This window comes from Microtus ochrogaster, unplaced genomic scaffold (genome assembly GCF_000317375.1).
Source record: "Microtus ochrogaster isolate Prairie Vole_2 unplaced genomic scaffold, MicOch1.0 UNK51, whole genome shotgun sequence".
In the NCBI taxonomy this organism is placed as follows: domain Eukaryota; kingdom Metazoa; phylum Chordata; class Mammalia; order Rodentia; family Cricetidae; genus Microtus; species Microtus ochrogaster.
Window position 1 is genome coordinate 2,359,291 of NW_004949149.1, and position 20,286 is coordinate 2,379,576.

A 20,286-nucleotide genomic window follows, 5' to 3' on the forward strand; every position below is an offset into this window, starting at 1 on the left:
CTGCTGGGGTTATACATAGGAAGCGATCTCCTGTGCCCATCTGTTGTAGGGTACTTCCCACTTTCTCTTCTATCAGGTTCAGTGTGTTCGGGCTGATATTGAGGTCTTTAATCCATTTGGACTTGAGTTTTGTGCATGGTGATAGACTTAATGTTTAGGGTATGTGTGTGTGTGTCTGTCTGTCTGTCTGCACATGGGTGCAGTTCCCCGTGGAAGGCAGAAGCAGGAATCAGATCCCTTAAAGTTAGAGTTACAGGCAGTCTTGAGCTGCCCGGCGTGGATGCTGGGAACAGAACTTGAGTTCTCTGCCATCTCTCCAGCCCCTAAAACTAAGATTGTTCAGATTCAAGGAAGCTTTGACATTTTTATCTCACTCCCTAGTATTATTATTTCTATCGCTTTTTGTAATCTGTCACTGATATGTGCTTTATGCTTTTCAACATAAGTGATATTTTTTTGACAAATTGGGTCATACAAAACAAATATTAGTTTTAGGCTCTTTTTCTTTTTTCCATATAATATAGTAGGTTGATTTCGCTATGCCAATAAACAGTTGTTTGGAGAGGTGATTTTAAATGTCTCAGTATTGCTATATAGATATACTCTGATGGATTTAGACATTGTAGTTATCCTAGAAGTTTGGTTTCCAGTTCAGCACTATTCTGCGTTATTACATTTTGTTATGCCTGCCACATTTCATATGTGGTGGTGCACACATTTAATCCTAGCACTCGGAAGGCAGAGGCAGGCGGATCTCTGAGTTCTAGGACAGCCAGAGCTAACACAGAAACCCTGTCACAAATCACCGATAATAAGAATCATAATAGTAGTAATAATAATAATAATTCATTGTGGAGGTCGCAATCTCTAGCAAATAGTCACTGTCACATACTCAGAGATGGACCTTCTATTGAATTAGGAGAAAGCTTCGAACAGTGGCTCTTATAAATGCCACCCCTGTGAGTGTTGGGATCTGGGGAGCTTCCCACAGCCAGGAAGAGATGGTCTCACCCTGTAAAGCACCTCAGCACCAGCACCAGAAGCTCCCCTCCTCCCTGTTTCAAAGCTGACTTTGGCTGGCCCAGCGGATCAGTTTCAGGTTTTTGGACTACCTGTAAACAAGATTAGAATCAGCACGCCTTCCGGCTGTGCAATGGAAGCCTCTCTAAACCTAAGGAAGGGCAGCTGTGCCCTCCCTTCTGCCAGCTCCGGCCTGGGGTACCTTTTATCTAACTTCAACCATCAACCCGTTGGTCTGTATTGGAGCAGAACGGATCCCAGATGAAAGGCAGAGGAGGGCCAGTGTGTGGGATGAGATCACCAGCCGGGGTCAGGGCTGCTTCCGGGGTGAACTGTCTGGGCAGAGGCACATGTAGGTTGTTTTAATGTCCTGATGGCGCCATCTTGATAATTTTCCTAACAGAAGAGATTCACATTCTCCCCCGATCCCAGTGTGTGTCTCTGTGTGCGTCTTTGTGTGGTTCTCTGTGTGTGTGTGTGTGTTGTGTCTGTATGTGGTTCTCTGTATATCTCTGTGTGTCTGTGTGTATGTGTGTCTGTGTGTCTCTATGTGTGTCTGTGTGTATGTGTGTGTCTCTGTGTGTCTTTGTGTGGTTCTCTCTCTGTGTGTGTTGTGTTTGTATGTGGTTCTCTGTGTATCTGTGTGTCTGTGTGTATGTGTCTGCACGTACGTGTTTGTGTGTGCCTGTGTGTCTGTGTGTCTCTGTGTGTGTCTGTGTGTATGTGTGTGTGTGTGTGTGTGTGTGTATGTGTGTGTGTTGCCAGGAGTTGATGTTCAGCATCTTCCTTCATGGCTCTCCCTCTAGTTTTTGAGACAAGGTCTCTCATTGTATTTGGAACTAGTCGTTTGACTGGACTGGTCCTCTGGATCGTTCCTCTCTGCTTCCCCCAGCTCTGGCATTCCAGTCACTGGCTGGTTTTTTACATGGGTGCTCAGATCTGGATGCAGGGCCTCATGCTAGCACCAGATACCTTACTGGCAGCCATCTCCCTGTTTGCATCACCCACACCTGCTTATATGCCAGGCCCCGCAAATGACAACAGCAGTCGGGCATGCCCAACTGTTTGACCATGTGACATTGTCACCTGTGAAGTTCGTGAAGAGTATGGGTGCGTTACAGCAAAAGAAAAATTAAATTATACTTAGGCAAGCTTAGGGTTTTATGTTGGGCCACTCCCAAAACTACCCTCAGCTGCATTCAGGATGGGGCTTTGACAGGCCTCACTAGTCCCGAGTGGGGTAAAACATCAGGTTTTGTACTAGGATGTATTTCAGTGATTCTGAAGAAAGCTACTGCCCCAAAGGAAAGGCAAAAAGTCATCCCAGCTGTTCTCCCTTTATGCAAGAGAGTGAAGCGCGTGTGACTTTAAAAGGAGTCCTTCTGGGCTAACTGGGTCTTCAAGGTTCCTGGGAGCCTGGAGCCGCAGGCACTAATTGGCTGTCTCCCAAAGGCTCTGCAGATGGACCGCTCTTTCCCAGACAGCAGCTGCCTGCTCTGTTTGTTTAGTTAGGAGCCAGCCTGTGCTTTCTCTTATGAGATAGGAAGCAGAAAAGCTTCAGCTGCCTCCTTTTCCCACTGAGTGTTCGCTTGCTGTGTTCTTCCGAAAGCCTGCCTGTCACAGACTCTGAGACGCAGCCACCCCGAGCAGGTCTCCTCCACCTGCCTTGGCTGTGTCTTCTGCCCCTTTAAGCCTGCTTCCCTCCCTGAGAGATGAGGTAAGGGTCTCTGGGGATCACCTGATACACTAGGTCAGGTTCTCACCACTTTGCAAACTGTGCCCTGTGGGAACCAATGCCCAGTGAAAAAAAATCCTCCTTTCTCCTCCATTCATGTATTTTTGCCTTTAGCTGAGAAATTGTGTTATTTCTTATTTTTGCTTGCATTGTGAGAACAACATATTCTCTCAAACTGAAGCTGTTGCAGAACTGAAGGCCATTTCTGTAAATTATCATATGATTCTATTAAGCAGACTCCTGAAGAAATGATTGCCTTAGAACCTTCCTTTCCCCCATGCTACCTGTTTTGTTTGTGATTATTGTTATTTTTGAGATCTATCTCACTCTGTGGTCTGGGCTTACCTCAAACTGAGGGTCCTCTTGCAGGATTCTTGCAGGGTACAAGCGTGCACCGCCACACTTGGCTAGGTTAATATTATTTGAAAGATGGGGTTTATACCGTTTCTTACTGTTTTGCTTCCAGTTGTGAAAAGAAACTTGAGATTAAGCATCTAGAAATATAGAGCAATTTATCTGTTGAATTTTAACGATAAAGCATGTTGTTTTTATGTCATGCTTTTACTGTTGCATTTTGTAAAAGTCTACAGTAGAGTGGAAACTGTCTTGGTTATGTTTCTATTACTGTGATAAAACACCATGACCAAGACAACTTATGGAAGACAGGGGTTACTGGGAACTTCCAGTATCAGAGGGTGAGTCTGTGACATCATAGCAAGGATCACGGCAGCAGGCAGGCAGGCCTGGTCCTAGAATGGTGACTCTCACATCTTGAGATACAACCACAAGGCAGACAGCTGGGAACGCTGTGGGCTTTTGAAACCATAAAGCGTGCCCCCAGTGACATACCTCCTCCAACAAGGACACACCCCCTAATCCTTCCTTAAGAGTTCAACCAACTGGGGACCAAGTATTCAAACCTAAGAACCTATAGGGCCATTTTCATTTAGACCACCACAGAAACTAAAAACCACACACACAAACTGCTTCTTAGCCACAGCCAGTTTGGGAAACATTGGTATAGCTCACAGAGTCAGTAGTGTGTTTATGATGCCACTAAATTCTGGAGTACCTCTCTCTACCAAGAGCAGATTGGTCGCTGTGTGTGGGTACAACCACCTCTTTTCCTTAAGACCATCGTGTTAGAGCCACGGCTACAGCGATCCCATGGGTAGCAGCTGTTGATGTGAGAAGAGCTACAGAAGGTTTGTGTTCACGGACTTGTTGATTTTCTCAGGAGATCCTGGAACAGTGGGGCTATATACAATATCTAAGACAATAAAACTCTTCAGACGGTTCTACACTAAAGGTGGACTCCTAGTCCTGAGGCTGGTTTTACACTTTCCCATAACCTGTTAATTCTTTTCCTTAATGGCAGGTAACATCTAAACTTGCGAATAACTAATAATGCATGTAGGTTAAGACACAGAAAAACACAGTGCCCCCATCTCTTGCCTCATCCACCCCGGTGACAAGCCTTCCTCTGAATCTCTCACTTCCACACAGAGGACAGCCATTGCCTGTGTTGCTGGCCACCTTGGTCTACGGTGCCTTCATGTCACTCATGGTGACTCTGTGAACACCCATGCATGCGTAGTTAGGGGCCGTTGATGCTCACCGAGCAAGCCCAGCGCTCCTGGCAGCAGAACACATCGTCTTTGCCCAGGAAGCTGGGCTAGCAGTGTCTGTGTGCTGAGGACAAGCGTGCCGACCGGCCAGTTAAAGTCTGAAGATACCAGCCGCTCACCACCAGACTAAGATAGAAAATTAGACAAGGAGGCTTGTCTTTTCTTTAAGAGTATCAGCTTTTGATCCAATTAATTATAGATAAATCTCAAATTAATGCTGAAATTAGAAACATTGATTTCTTCAGATGCGTTTGAATGCCCCCTCCTTGAAATGGAGTTTCTTTCTGGGCTTCCTGTGTTTCAGTCTTCTCTGACTGTGCAATCCTTGGCTTTTTGGTGTTTAATTATTTAAGACATATTTGTTAAAGTCCATTCTACTGAGAACTGGTGTGAAGATGAAGTTTGGAAGCCGCTCTTGGCTTCGGCTAATGGCCATCAGAAAGCTTGATAGTCCTTGTGTTTTGGATGCAAACCTGGCAGCCAGCGTCATGTTCTGAACGTCGTTTGGGAGTTTCTTCCAGCTGAGTGCTTGCCCTTAGAGAGTTCACAACCTCATGGGAGAAAACAATATTCAAATTTTTTTTTAAAAAAATTGGTAGATAATATGCTACCTGTAGTAGCATAAAGTGAAAGGTAGTTGGCAGAGACCAGAAAAGGGATTAATTTTACCAGGAGACTTGGGGATGGGTCATCCTGGGTGTGGACTTGGAAAGAAAGTGGCACCCATAGCTGGGTAAGCCTCGCAGAGAGTGAGAGGTACAGAAATACACGCGGAAGGAGAAAACAGATAAAAGAAAGGATGCTTCAGAGCACACGATGCACTGTGCCACGCCTTGAAGACATAGAAACAAACCAGCAACACAGAAGCCTTGCTGAAAGGAGAATAACACTGACCTTGTGAGACATTGTAGTCGGGAGCTGGTCTTGGTTCAGCTACTTTCTGTGCTGTCCTGTTGTCTGCTAAGATGTCCTGACTGATTGTTTACATCTAGGGAGGAACAGTCAGAATAAGGTGTAAGCTAGTGACCTCCAGAAACCCCTCCCCTTCCGCCCCAACCCCCCTAACCCCCCATCCCCCCCTTTGCTAATGATGTAAAGATGTGTTACGTTTGTTTGTGCTGCATTTGTTTAATTATGTAAATATGTTTAGAATTTGTTCACCTTGCCTCCCTAAGGCACCTGATTGATCCAATAAAAAGCTGAATGGCCAATAGCTTGTCAAGAGAGGGATAGGCAGGGCTGGTAGGCAAAGAGAATAAGTCGGTGGCCAAATCTAGACGTGAGAGAGAAGAAGAACAAAGAGAATGAGGGAGAAAGAGAGACTCCCAACACGGGGCCAAAAGCCAGGCAGCCACCAGCCAGCCAGTCATGGAAACAGTGGGAAAGTAAGATATACAGACAGACAGAAAGAAAGCCAGAAGGCAAAACTGTCGATTAAAGTGAAACAGGTTAAGTTATAAAAGCTGGCAAGAAATGAGCCCAAGCTAAGGCTGAGTACTCCTAACTAAGGGGTCTCTGTGTCATGACTTGGGAGCTGTGGCCCAAAAGAAAAAGCATGTTCCACCTGAGCATTTCAACAAACGTTAGCACAGGAGAAATGGCGGATTACACACTGTGGAAGAATAGGCCTACCTACTGGGCTGCTGGATAACCAGAGAAATGCAAATTGAAACACACAGCATGAAGACACCATGTTTTAAAAAAGACTTATTTATTTAATATGTACACAACATTCTGCCTCCATGTATGCCCGCATGCCAGAGGAGGGTGCTAGATATTATTACAGATGGTTGTGAGCCACCATGATGTTGCTGGGAATTAAACTCAGGACCTCTGGAAGAGCCGTCAGTGCTCTTAACCAATAAGCCATCTCTCCAGGCCCTGAAGATACCGTTCTTATACTTGTTGGTTTAACTAAAAATAAATAAGTCTTGAAGAACTAAATGTTGGAGGTGTCATGGGGAAACAGTATCAGGCTCTTGGTAGGCTGCCCAGCACCCATAAGAGTAGTTCTGTGATATCTAATAAGGGTTAGGGTTGCAATCACTCTAGTGCCCAACAAATCCATCCTAAGGAAATGTGCTCACGTGCTCGAGGGTTTATTATCCAAGGGAGTAAATTTAAATGCCCTTTACTACAGAACTGAACGTAACAGCATGGTTATATAGTGGAATATTGCATCTTTAAAGGAGATTAACTTTGTTGGCAGATTTGCAAATTATTATACAAGTTAACTGTTAGCATTGTCTACCTTCCTTGTTGTTGGTGCTTTGGCCTCAAATCACTACGCAACCAAGGATGACCTTGAACTTCCCATCCTTTTGTCCACACCTCCTGAGACCTGGAATTCAGATGTGTGACACCCTCCTGGTTTCTGCAGTTATGAGGAGGGAATCTGGGGTCTCCTGGATGGCAAGCACACTTAGCGACTGAGCTACAGCCCCAGCTTTAGGGTCACTAATTTTTTTTTTATCATGGATATAAATGACAAAGTACATCAGAGTTAATACATGTGCACAAGTACAGACACATGCGCCAGACAAAGTTATATAAGTCTGGAGGAAAAACTCTAAGACTCAAGGACCACAAAAGCTCCTTGCTGTGTGTACTCCACCATCTTCCTTTGAAGACACAAACCTGCAGCAAATGTTGGAAAGAATGCTGAAAGCTCCTGCGATGGTTCATGTAGTTTCCAAGTTCTTAATACTTTTCTTCTGCTCTTCGTGCTCCATGAAACATAGTTTGTCATGCCTTCAGTCACTCTCTAAGGTGGGGGCTATTTTTCTTTCTGTACCTAGAAGTAGCTACATAAAGGAAATACATGGCCAGGACATGAGCCAAGGTTGAGCCCACTCCCCTAACCCCTGTCACAACCTCATCTCAGAAGAAAGAGATGAGGAGCTGGGGAAGTGCCAGACCCTCTCCAGCTTTGTGTGTGGTCACCTGAGACCATTCACAAATAGATTGTTGGATATCATGACCTACTTATGACACACACACTCCCCCGGCTCATCCCTGCCCTCTCCCCTGTGGCGGTATCTTCTGCACACTGTAGACCAGCCACCATGTGCTAGTCCCAACCATGCTCCAGATGTGGAGGGTGACCAGCCAACTCGAGATGTGGAGGGTGACATGGACTGCACCTTCTAGTCACCTCAACCGAGGGAAGGCTTTGGCGCGTTGCTTTCCCAGTGTTTTCTGAGTCTCCCTGAAAACAGAACTTCTGCTTGGTAAGATGCTCCCGAGCTGAAGTAAAAGGAAGATCAAACAATAGTTATTTTGAGGGCCATAATTTGGTTTCGTTATCTCAGGCGATCAAAGATTGTTTAACACCAGAAATAGCTGGCTGGGGCAGCTGTTCAAACAGTGCTTTGTGTGGGAGCTGAAGATGGTGCAGTGTTGTGACAGCTCCCCTAGAGTTCTGTAAGAACCCTTCTAAGGAAATCCCTATTCTTGCTTCTTTCCCTCTCTCTCTGTTTCTTTCCCCATCCCTCTCTACTTCTTTCTCTCAACTCACTGTCTCTTTTGTTCTTTTTTTGTTCAAATCATCCATCTTTTAATAATCTAAATGAACAAAGGGTGCACACAGGAGTATTGACTTGTGTCAATCAAGCTTGGACAACACTAGAAAATTTATTTAGACTTGAAAAATATAGCTATCCGCTGGGCAGTGGTGGCGCACGCCTTTAATCCCAGCACTCGGGAGGCAGAGGAAGGCGGATCTCAGTGAGTTTGAGGCCAGCCTGGTCTACAAGAGCTAGTTCCAGGACAGGCTCTAAAGAGAAACCCTGTATATATTTTTCTAACAAACACATGCTCAGGACTTACTGGCTTCCAGTCAAAGTGCAGAACCCGTAGGCCCTGCAGAATCCGTTTTTCCCCGGCTGTCAGGGAACTCCCTGTGAGGAGGAAAAGAGGGGTGCAAGGCAAGATATAGAGATGATTTCCAGTAAATGCAGCGCCGCGGTGGGACCAGCACTGAGCGTTAGAAAGAGGCATCGTTAAATAATTAGGTCTGTCGTTCAAGGTGGTGAGAGTCAGGATCAGGTAGCAGTGCTCCAAGTGGGATGGAAGCCTGGTCAGGGTTGCAGCTGGAGAGGCGGCTCAGCGGTTAACGTCACACACTACGCTTGCAGAGGGCCTGGGTTCAGTCCCTGGCACCACCCACGTCAGGTGGCTCACAACCTCCTGTAACTCCAGCTCCAGGAGAGCTGACACTTTCTTCTGACCTGCAGACACTCGCACTCTCACGCACACACAGACACATAACACAAGTAATCTTTTGTTTTTTTAAATCTGGTCACTGTGACCTAAGTGTGAAAAGGCCTGGGATTCTGGTTGCTTCTGATTGGCTTGAGTGGCCAGCAGCACAGCTCAGTTTGCAATATTTTATTTGAATATATACTGCTTTGAATTTTCATGCAAAAAATACTTCATTTCTAACATAATGGCATATCCCGATATTATCCTGCTTATAAATATTTTGACATAGACCCTGTGATGAGAATTTGTACCCATGTATTTTTATGTTAACTGTTTATTAGCTTTCGCCTAATTCCTAGTGGAAGTTGGTGGTGCAGCTGCGGAAGCAGACTCAGATAGGGGAGCTGGTACCTCTAGTCTAGAGCTCTCTCTATGGAGTCTACTTTATGCAGCTTCATTTTCTGTATCTCTGATTGACACCTGGCACCATTATTAAACTTGTGATATTGGAGATGGATTTTGGTTGGTGCCATTGGAGTGATCAAGATATATGGATCAAAAAAAAAAAAAGATGTGGATCCAGTTAGGCTTTTCCAGAAGCCTTTTTTCTGCACTGCAGAGTACAAAATTTTAGTGGCCCAACAAGGATGGAGAAACTGAGTCTGGGAGCAGGGGAGTAAAGAACTCCAGACCCAGGGCTGTCAGCATGCACTGCCTTTGGCCTGCCCACGGGAGGATGTCTGTCTGTGATGATGGTCAGTGGGTATAGATCCTCATTAGACACAGTAGCTAATCCTGGCCTCCAGCTCCCTAATCTCAGCCTGAAGTCCACACGCCTGAGAACAGACATGCATGAGTTGCAGGAGGCTGGGCATTATCTCTTCGCTGGACTCGAGAAGGCCATGTTGGCAGCACACAGCTGTTAGAGATACAGCCAGACTGTATCTGTGTCTCCTGACCGTATCTGTGACTTCTGGCTGGCCCTGGAAGAAAGCCACTTTCCTCTCCTGTTACTCCACTTTCCCTCCGGGGGTGAGGAAGATAACTCGAGATCTTCAGAGAAACGTGCATCTCGCATTTGTCAGTGGTGTTGTGTGGAAACCTAACCCAAACCCTGCAGGGCATGTGGGTTTTATTTTTATCTTTAAAGACTTTTATCATATTTTATCTAGTTCACAGAAAACTAATTTCCACTTTAGAAAAGGTTGTGTTGTTTTTGTTCTCTGATAGGGTCAGGTCAGCTGATGGTCAGTGTGGGCTTACAAGGAGTCTAAAGAGACGCTTTGTCCTTGGACGGAACAAGGACGGGCACAGGCCTTCCCTGCGATCTACCTCACTTCGGCTTCTTGGTTAATAATCCTAGTTCAGGAAGACGAGTGGCTGCAGTCGTCGCTTTACAACCAAGGAAATCAGAGCTGTGTGAAGCGAAATAGCTTGCCCAGCTCCGCCGTAGTGGCTAGAACCCCTTTGGACCTGGCACCGAGCTTTCTAGCTTGAGCTGACTGGCTCTCTCTAGTCCTCAGGCTGCCAGAGCCAAGCAGAGGTGGTCTGTGGGGGATTGTGTGTGCCAAGGTGCTGCTTTGGGATGGACAGCAACAAAACCCAAGACACCGTGGGAAAGTGTCACGTCAAGAGAGCCTAGTGGTTTTCTGCAGAACACATAAGCTCTGCCTCAACAGAACATCCTGAGAGGCTTACTGTGGACTCCCCTAAGCTTGGACCATTCCAGGAGGCTGCTCACCATTGAAGCAAGCCATAGGCAGACCCTCTTCTCCTCTCCCAGCACCAACCACTGCCGTGTTCCCCAGTGCCATTCCCAGTAAACCTACACTCTTACTTAGAAATAGACTGTATGTGGACTCCCAGAATGTTCTAGTCAGGTTCCCAATGAATGCTGGGAAGGTTCTTGTTTGCTCTAAATAGCATGTTGCCTCTACCTATGTCCTACTACCCCCTTCATCCTCAGAAACTAGCTAGTGATTTGACATTGCCCCCCTTTCTATAACTGAGAAAATAGTTTGAAAACTCTGCCATGTATACACCCCAAAACGAGAGGCAGAGGCAAGAGGGTAGCCTCAAGAGCAAGGCCAGTCTTGTTTTCATTTGGGCTTTGAGACCAGTTGGGGATGCATCTGGAGACCTTGTGGGAGATCGCCTTTCTACACACAATAGGAAGTAAACAACTTTCTGCAAACAAATACAGAATAAACAAGTGTCATGCCCTAAGGTTATTTCACTATTCTGAGACCTTAATTTCCCCTTCTGAGTCCAAGCCCTACTGTGTATTGGGTCCTGTGTAACTTTGGGCTAATTAAAGACATTTAAATAGTGGGACTTGCCTGAGCCAACTTGAGTCACTGTGACAAAATAGCTGAGTAATTTAACTTATAAATTATAAGGGTTTATTTAGCCCTGGTTTAAACCCCATTTCTTTTTTGAAAGATGTATAGATGGACAATTCCAAGAGTACACCACAGAGAACTGCTTGCCTTACAGTCAGGGAGCAAAGAGGAGGAACAAGGGCCCCACAGTCCTCTAAGGAGCCAGTGATCTAGGGACCGCCCACCAGGTTCCATCATCTCAAGGTTCCAGGACCTTGCCAGAGTGTTACCCTGAGGACCCAGCTTTTCACACACAGACCTGGGGTGATGTTCATCCAAACCCTTCAGCCTCTGCTCTTGACTAATTACCCACTCTCAGAAAATAGACTAGCCGGGCCTATTGCTAGCCTCTAGTGGATCTGTGGCAGACACTTACCCTAATGACAGCAGGAATATTTTAAATTTGCTCAGTTGAGTATAACAACTGATTGATGAAACCTCACAGAATTTGTGGATGTGGATCCCCAGCTGCCCATTCTTGTTATTTCAGAATGATATAGGAAACATTCAGTGTGTAGTGCTTGCTCGGGGTGGATAAAAGGACATTGGATGAAGATGGTTGAAAGGCACATGTGCCGATGACAACTCTCACTTTGAAGGAGTCATCCCCATGACAACAGGTGGGCTTAGAATTCTGAGAAGAGAGTGTGTCTGTCCAGCACTGACTGGTCTTGAATCAGGTAGCTAGAACACAGTGATTCCTTACAGACACCTTCTTCTTAAGGGAGCATGTGCTTGGAAGACGTGTCTCTTTGTGCCAAGGCTAAGCCCCCTTAGTACATGGCCACGCTTCTCCAGACATGGTACATGTGAGCAGTTTCCCGAGGTCCAGTTTGACTCTGTGTTCTTGTGATATTACACTGTGTAATGATATGTCGTTATGATTTGTTTAATAAAAAAAATAAATGGCCAATAGCTAGGAGGGAGGCAGAGGTGGGACTTCTGGCCAGAGAGAACTCTGGGAAGAAGAAGGGCAGGGTCACCAGTCACAAGGAGAGGGAGCAGCATGGGGAATAGAGCGAAGGTAACTGAGTCACATAAGAGAGTGTAGATTTAAAAGTTTGGGGTAATTGAAGCTGCAAGAGCTAATCAGAAATAAGCCTAAGTAAGCTAAGGCTGGGCTTTCATAATTAATAAGTCTCCATGTGGTTTTTTTGTGTGCTGGCAGCCCTAAAAGACAAGTCTGTCTACACTGTGTCAGATCATTGAGGATATACGCATTCAAAGTTAGCTTTGTACTACCACGAATGAATGGCCTCGCCCTCCACCTTACTGATGGATCATTCCAGAGGTCTGAGCAGGCTCCCACGACCTCTAGCTATAGTGACGACGTCACAGATGGCCAAGAACTACTATGTGAGAATCCGCCTTACACCTGCCCACTCTGAAACAGTGACTTTCTGTCTTTCTTTGCAGGTACCCTGGGGATTCTCACACGCTAAGGCTTTGTCTTGAACGTAGTAGAAAGTAGTTCGAGCTGAGTTGTACTAAATTTTTCATCTCAAAAGTAAAGTTTGGCAGGTTAAAATACAGGTGGAGCATCCTGACACACCAAATCAGATACTTATGCCTGCTTCCCCAGATTAGTCAGAGGTATCTCAGGCCCAGCTCACGCTGATGACTTGGGATTCTGGCATGAAAATCCTGACTTGTTTCCCGCTTCTCCATCTCCAGGCCTCCTGGTGGGTACCCTTGATGTAGTGTTGGACTCCAGCGCCCGTGTTGCACCGTACCGAATCCTGTACCAGACTCCAGATTCTCTCGTCTATTGGACCATCGCCTGCGGTAAGTCCCAGAGTTCTGGGATGCAGATGCTTCAGCTCGGAAGGAGTGTGCTTGCTGAACGCAGTCGCGTGAACGTGGGGCAGTGAACCTCGGTCGATTCACCACCAAAGTGTTGTTGGCTGACTGTAGTAAAGTTTCTCACTCTGTCCCGTGGGATCATGCAGCCTCCATCTCGAGTGGGCCACAGTTTGAGGGTCAGTTTACAAGGGAGCAGAGTGCAGCCCAGTTGGGTTTCACTTCCTCAGCCACAAGTGTCACGCATGACGTCTGTGCACACACTGGCTAGAACTTCTCAGAAAGGCCTCGCTAACTGCAAGGGAAGCTGGGAAATGAAGGGGAACATGGGTCTACTAAGAAGGGCTTACCTGGGGATCCTTCATGGCTCAGCCCCGGAGCTGCTTGCTGCAAGTGAGGTTTTTATCTCCTCCTGCTAGTATCTACAATGTCCTGTGCTTAGAACAGGAGCAAGCAACGCTGCTAGTGTTGACAGTCACAGAGTGGCCAAGACATCTACGGGCACTGTTTACTTGTGGCCAGTTAAAAAAGCCAGAGTGACAGTTTACTGTTTAGTTTTATGATTTAATTTTGCCCCCTTTTATTTTTTTTCATTAATAGGCTCTATTTTTAAAACACATTTATGTCGATAGGACAATGGAGCAGGTAGACCTCAAAATCGTTCACCCCATCCACCTCCCACCACGGTCCCACTATTAGCAGCGTCTTCCTACCGCCAGTGAACCGGTATCGACAGACTAGTAAAAGGCCACAGCTTCTTCAGAATTCCCTAAACCGCCCAGAGTTTTCCTTTGTTTTCTGTTCTGAGATTCTACCAATAAATCAATCATATTATCTTGCCATAGCCTCTTAGGTTTGTCTTGGCTATGGAAATTTCCCAGAATACCTAGCTTGGGATGGCTTTGACAGGTTTTTTTTTTCTATTTATATTTTTAAAAGATTTTTTTTTCTCATTTTATATACCAATCCCAGTTCCCTCTACCTCCCCTCCTCCCACTTCCTCTACCTTTCACCCACCCCTCCATCCACTCAGAGAGGGTAAGGCTTTCCACGGGGAGTCAACAAAGTCTGACACATCACCTTGAGTCAGGACCAAGATCCTCGCCCCTGTATCTAGGCTGAACATGATATCTCTGCTAAGAGAATGAGCTCCAAAAGTCAGTTCAAACACTAGGGATAAATCCTGATCTCACTGCCAGTGGTCCCACAGACTGCCTAAGCCACACAGTGTCACCCACATTCAGAGGGGCTAATTTGGTCCTATGCAGATTCCCCCTCTATCGGTCCAGAGTCAGTGAGCTCCCACTAGCTCAGGTCAAGTGTTTCTGTGGGTAACTCCATCATCATTCCTCCCTTTCTTTGACTGGACTCTGGGAGCTCGGCCCAGTGCTTAGCTGTGGATCTCTGCATCTGCTTCCATCAGTTGTTGGATTAAAGTTCTATGATGACAACTAAGATAGTCACCAATCTGATTATAGCGGAAGGCCAGTTCAGGTATCCTCTCCACTATTGTTTAGGGTCTTAGCTGGGGTCATCCTTGTGGATTCCTGGGAATTTCCCTAGTGCCAGGTTTCTTGCTAGCCCCACAATGGCTCCCTCAATCAAGATATCTCTTTCCTTGCTCTCTATCTCTGTCCTTCCCCCATCTCATCCATCCTGTTCCCTCAGTGCTTCCCTTCTCTCCTCCCTCACCTTCTATGAACATGCACGTGGAGTGGAGCTTAGGTCCACAAAGCTGGCTTGTTTGTTAATTGCCTGCTGAACCAAGGTGTAGGAACGGCAGGCTCTAACTGCTGGTGGCATAATTTATACCCCCAAAGGATGCACCTTCATTTTTCTTTTTTTTTTTTTGTTTTTTTGTTTTTTGTTTTTCAAGACAGGGTTTCTCTGTGGCTTTGGAGCCTGTCCTGGAACTAGCTCTGTAGACCAGGCTGGTCTCGAACTCACAGAGATCCGCCTGCCTCTGCCTCCCGAGTGCTGGGATTAAAGGCGTGCGCCACCACCGCCCGGCTTTTTTTTTTTTTTTGGTCATTTTTCTATTATGCAGTGCCTGTCACCACTGCATGACCTCATTGTAGTGAACCCAGAAAGCCTTCTTCTTTTATGTGTATTGATTACCCATAGAGACAGCCCAGAATTTCCTTACAGAAGACTCCAAGGAAGTGACAGCCATTACAAAGTCCCATCCACCCACAAATGACTCTTTCTTAACGATTTTCAATTTGTTCTAAGTTGTGTTTGAAACCCGACTTCCTAACTTTCAAAACGGAAGCCCCCACCCCACAAGCATTTTTTTCTTTGATATGCTGACCTTTCTGCTTGTGATTTTAGTGTTAAACTGAAGCGTTCATAATTGGTAGGAAATATGTCAAAGGCTTTTAAATTTATGGGGTTTTCGCAAATTTTTGTAAAAGAAACTTCGAGAGAAAATTGGGTTCACTTCCTTGGAAAGTCATAAGCTACCAAAGCTTTGTCCTACGCAGTGTTCTAAGTTATCCATGAGAGTGAATTGGATTAGGAGAGCATTGACCACCTGTGTCTGCCTTTCATGTCTTGACATGGACTACTATCAGCAGAACTCTCATCTGTCAATCCTGGGTATATGATTTGCCTTAGATCTGAGACACTAAAAACTAGGCAAAGGAATTTTCTGGACCTGTGGATAAGTGTGGCTTCCCACTAACATGGCAATCATATGACCTGTAACAGTGTCAGCTGCATTGTTTGATAGACACCTTGCCTGTCACACAGGCCGGGACAGAGCCTTGGGTGGCTGCTCATTGATTCAGTCCAACATTTCTTTGCCCACCCAGAATCTCATCAGGGTCTTTTCAGCCATTGTCTTCAGAGTTGATGGACCCATCAGTCGTCACCTTGTCAGCCATCAGATTTTGGGAGGGTTAGGAGGGGTAGTGTTCGCATTCCTGGTTATAGCTGGCTATGTGGAGCTCAGCACTGGTTCTCACACCCCTGTGCTCTGTTCTGGCACCATGCTGGCTTCGTGATTAGGCATTCTTTTACTCAGTAGCTGTAAGACCCAGAGAATAACTAAACATTGCTGATCGTTCTGCTCCTGCTATTGCTACAGTAGACAAAAAAAAAAAAAAAAAAAAAAAAAAAAATGCCAGCTAAATTTTCCTTCCACACAAGATAGGCAGTGTGGGAGTTGATAGGCATTTTTAGAATCATTGTTTCAGTCTGGGTAGTTCAAAGACTGTTCTCATATGTGTGCATATGCGTATGTGTATGACTTTTCATGTGTGTGCGGGTGCACGCGTGAGAGGATGTGTATACGTGTGTAGGCATGGATGTGAGGGCCAGATGACAATGCAAGTTGTTGTTGTGGAATATTACTTCAATTATATAAAGATGTGTTGCTCTTATTTAGGCTGCATTTGTTTAGTTATGTAAAGGTGTGTTGCTGTTTCACCTTGCCTGCCTAAGGCACTTGATTGGTCTAATAAAAAGCTTAATAATTGCCGGGCAGTAGTGATGCACACCTTTAATCCCAGCACTCAGGAGGCAGAGGCAAGCTGATCTCTATGAGATTGAGGCCAACCTTGTCTACAGAGCGAGTTTCAGGACACCTCCAAAGCTACAGAGAAACCCTGTTTCGAAAAATAAGACAAACAAACAAACAAACAAAAAAGCTTAATGGTCAATAGTGAGGCTGTAGAGGGATAGGTGGGTCTGGCAGTAAAAGAATAAGTGAGGAGAGAGAGAGAACAAGGGAGAAAGAGAGGAAGACACCCAGGCCCAGGCAGGCAGGCAGCCACCAGACAGACAGACATGGAGTGGGATATAGAGGTAAATGGCCCTGAGGTAAGATGTAGATGAAGAGAAACAGGGTAAAATTAGTTAAAAAGCTGTTGGCAGAGGCTGCTCATTTGTTTTCCCGCTACCCACACCGGAATCATACACAAACTGTATGATTACAACACTGCTTGGCCTACTAAGTTATGATTCTTATTGGCTAGCTCTTACATCTTAAAGTAACCCATTTCTATTCATCTGTGTCACCATGTGGTTGTGGCCTACCAATAAGGTTCCATTATGAGTCTGGCGTTTGTCTCTTGCAGCGGCTACATGGCTTCTAACTGTCTTCACCTACTCTCTCGCTCCTCTCTGTTGGAATTCCTGCCTTGCCCTATTCTGAACTACAATAGGCCCAAAGCAGCTTCTTTATTAACCAATGGCATTCACAGTATACAGAGGGGAATCCCACATCAAAGAGCTAGTGGGAGAAGCAGTCACAACTAATAGTAAGTCTCCATGTTATGATTTGGGAGCTGGCTGGTGCCCCCCCCCCCAAAAAAAAGAGCTACTACAGACCACAGCAACTCTTATAAAAGAAACATTTAAATGAGGCTAGATTACAGTTTCAGAGGTTTAGTCCATTTATCATGGGGGCAAACATGGCAGCATGCAGGCAGACATGGCACTGGAGAAGGAGCTGAGGGTTCTCCTTGAACCGAAGGCAGCGGCAGCAGGAGACTGTGACACCAGCCCTACCTTTCAGCATAAGGAAGACCCTAAAGCCTGCTTCCACAGCGACACACTCCCTTTAACAAGGTCACACCTCTTGGTAGTGCTGCTCCCTACGGGTGAAGCGTTCAACATGAGTCCATGGGGTCATTCAAACCACCTCAGGCGTCTTTGCTTTTCTTTTATTTGATTAATTCTGAACATTGTATATTTGAAGACTAAATCACGTCAGACTCATTCAGCCTGCTCCACACCTGAAAACAGCACACCGCTGTTTTTAACCCTTCGAAGATTTAGTGGTCTTTGTGGTGAAGTTTGCAGACAAACATTCTCTCTCAGTCTTTTCCCCCCTCCCCCCGAAAGTGAGAAAATTTCAGGGCAGTGCTGCAGTCTCAGGACCAAAGGCCAACATGGATTATTTGTCAATGCCACACAAGTGCTAACCACCAATCCCCGGGCCTTCCACCTCTGTCCACTCTCCGTCTTGATATTCCTGTCTTCTAACTTCGAGCACACCCCATGGTTTCGCAGGTGCCGTTTAGACCGGTTGAGTTTTCAGACCACAGTGGCTCAGTGTTTGCTGTCATCATCACACATAGGATTGAAAAATGTGCCCAGGCGCATGTGAGAAACCTACAGATGCCAGTCTGTAAACCCTCTAAATGACAAGCTTCTCATTCTTCAGACAGTAGTAACCTGGAGGACATCAAGCGTGGCCTGGCTGTTTCCTAGCGTAGCTCTCTGCCCTGCCTTTGGCTTCCTTTGTTTTCCCAGCTTAGTCCAGATGAATCAGCTTGTTTTTATGGCTGTTTCAGTACACAGAACCTTTCCAGAAACTCAACAGCCCATCCCTTTCTTTTGCTTCTGAATTCAAACGCGTTTCCCCCAAACGGCTCCAGGAATAGGCCAGATCCTGTCAGTCATGGTGGCAGAGCTGCCTGTGAGGTTGCTTCAGTGTGGGGCATGAGAGTGTCGTGGGTGTGAAGGTCAGAGAGCAGCTTGTGGGAGTGGGCTCTCTCCTTTCACCTTGTGGATTCTGGGGATTGGATTCAGGTCATCAGGCTTGCCAAGAGCGCCTTTACCCGCTAAGCCACCTCACACACTCACCCACAGTATGTTTTGAGACAGTCTTACCATGTAGTCCTGACTAGCCTCAAACTCACAGTGATCCTCCTAAGTGTTGGGACTATCGGCTCGTGCCACCATGCTGGGCATCTGGCTTTCATCAGGGTGAGGCATTATGGGGACATGGGTAGATGCTTGTCAAGTTGATGTGTGTGCACATACTATTCCTACAGTGGGAATAGTGGGTGTGGCAGAGATACACATACATAGCTCTGTAGGTAAAGACAATACTGAAAGTCATCCAAAGCTGAGCAAAGGTAAGACACATCTGTTCTGCCACGAATCTTAAACCTGATAGGTTTTTCTTAACCCATGACAACCAAGGAATACTGAGGTTGAGTGGGGTCAATGGGCTGGATCATGTAAGGGAAACAGGGAATCTAAATGTTAGGCTGAGGAGATAGTCTGGTCAATAAAATTATTGCTGTGCAAGTCTGATGACATGAATAAATTCAGTCCTCAGTGTCCATGTGAAAAAATTAGGTGTAGTAGCATGTTCCTGTATCTGTGTGTCAGGAAGACAGTCGCGAGAGACCCAACCTAGCCTCACTCTTGAGTCCCATGACACGTTGCGGTTACTGTCAGCTCAACAACTTGGGCTCTAGAATCACCCAGGAGACAGGCCTCTAGGGAGCCTCCTGTGGGACTCCCTTGACTATGCTAAGTGAGGTGAGAGGATCCACTCATTATGGGTGGCACCATTCCCTTGCTGAAATTCTGAACTGTGTAAATGGAGAAAGGGAACTGAGCCATGACCCTGAGTTCCTCTCCCTGTGTTTCAGAGTGTTGATGGGATGGAACCAGGTGCTTGAAGTTCCAGTGGCCTTGACATCTCTGCCGTGCTTCACTGAGCCCTTGAACTGTGGGCCGCAATAAACCCTGTCTCCTTTAAGTTGTATTCACCAGAGTACTTTTTCACAGTAACAGGAAGAGAAACTAAGAAAGTTTGTTCCAGGCCAACAAGAGACCCTATCTTAAAAATAATGTAGATTGCATCATTTCTCTGATGATGGATGCCCAAGGCTGCCTTTTCACCTGCGCACACACACATACACACATACAGGTCATAGTGTGATTTCATGTAATGGGCATAGTGTGCTAAGATGCCATTCAAGAAGCAGATCTTTGTTGGCAAGCCACACCCAGCTTCTGGCACACTCATGATGCAGTAAGACAATGTACATCAAAGGCAAAAGCAGGCTGGGGATCGTGCGGAGTGGATAGGCAGAGGTTCAGCAACCCTGTGCATCTCTCCATGAGCCTCTTTTCGAAGGTTCAGTGAATCTGCTCATGCCAACAAGCACAGATGGAACTGCAGGATGATGGGCACTGGGTTGGCGCTCACTCTGCAAGGTGCCCTTGATAGCAGCAGCATCTCACAGCTCATAGGGTCAGTGACCTCAGCAAAGAAGGGTTTGAGTTTTAGGTAAAAAATTAGACAGTTTGAAGAAATAACCAGAGTACAGGAAGGTCCAGAATTTTGTTTTGATTTTTTTTTAATTTCCAGTTATTTAATTTTTTTTAATCTGAAGCATTAAAAATTTTGTCAAACTCCTCAAGTGGATTAGTTTCCTAATAATAATAATACATTTTGCATTTGAAAGAATTCCCTGTAGCACAAGCAATAGAAACTCAGAGATAAATATTGGGGTTCAACCTGAAAATTAGAAAAGTAAAGCAGCCAGCCACTGGCTCTTATTGCTACCTCAAACTGAGATGGTAATCCTGCCCCCATGAATCCTCAGAGTGAGAATGAGTGTGAGAGCTGTCTCCTTACATCTTGTATTCCTCTCTAGGGCTGAGATTAAAGGTGTGAACCACTGCCAATCCTCTATGGCTAACTAGTGTGGCCACTGGGACTAAAGATGTGTTCCACCACTGCCTGGCCTATATGGTTGACTAGTGTGGC

General features: G+C 45.9%; 1 protein-coding gene across 1 annotated transcript in view; it reads left to right on the plus strand.

Moving 5' to 3' along the window:
* Tbc1d9 (TBC1 domain family member 9) overlaps positions 1 to 20,286 on the plus strand; it is a 113,420-nt gene that overhangs the window by 38,505 nt on the left and 54,629 nt on the right. Inside the window, exon 2 of the mRNA XM_005369548.3 lies at positions 12,642 to 12,752. Within this exon, the coding sequence (XP_005369605.1) occupies positions 12,642 to 12,752 (111 nt within the window). The remainder of the gene's footprint in view (positions 1 to 12,641; positions 12,753 to 20,286) is intronic.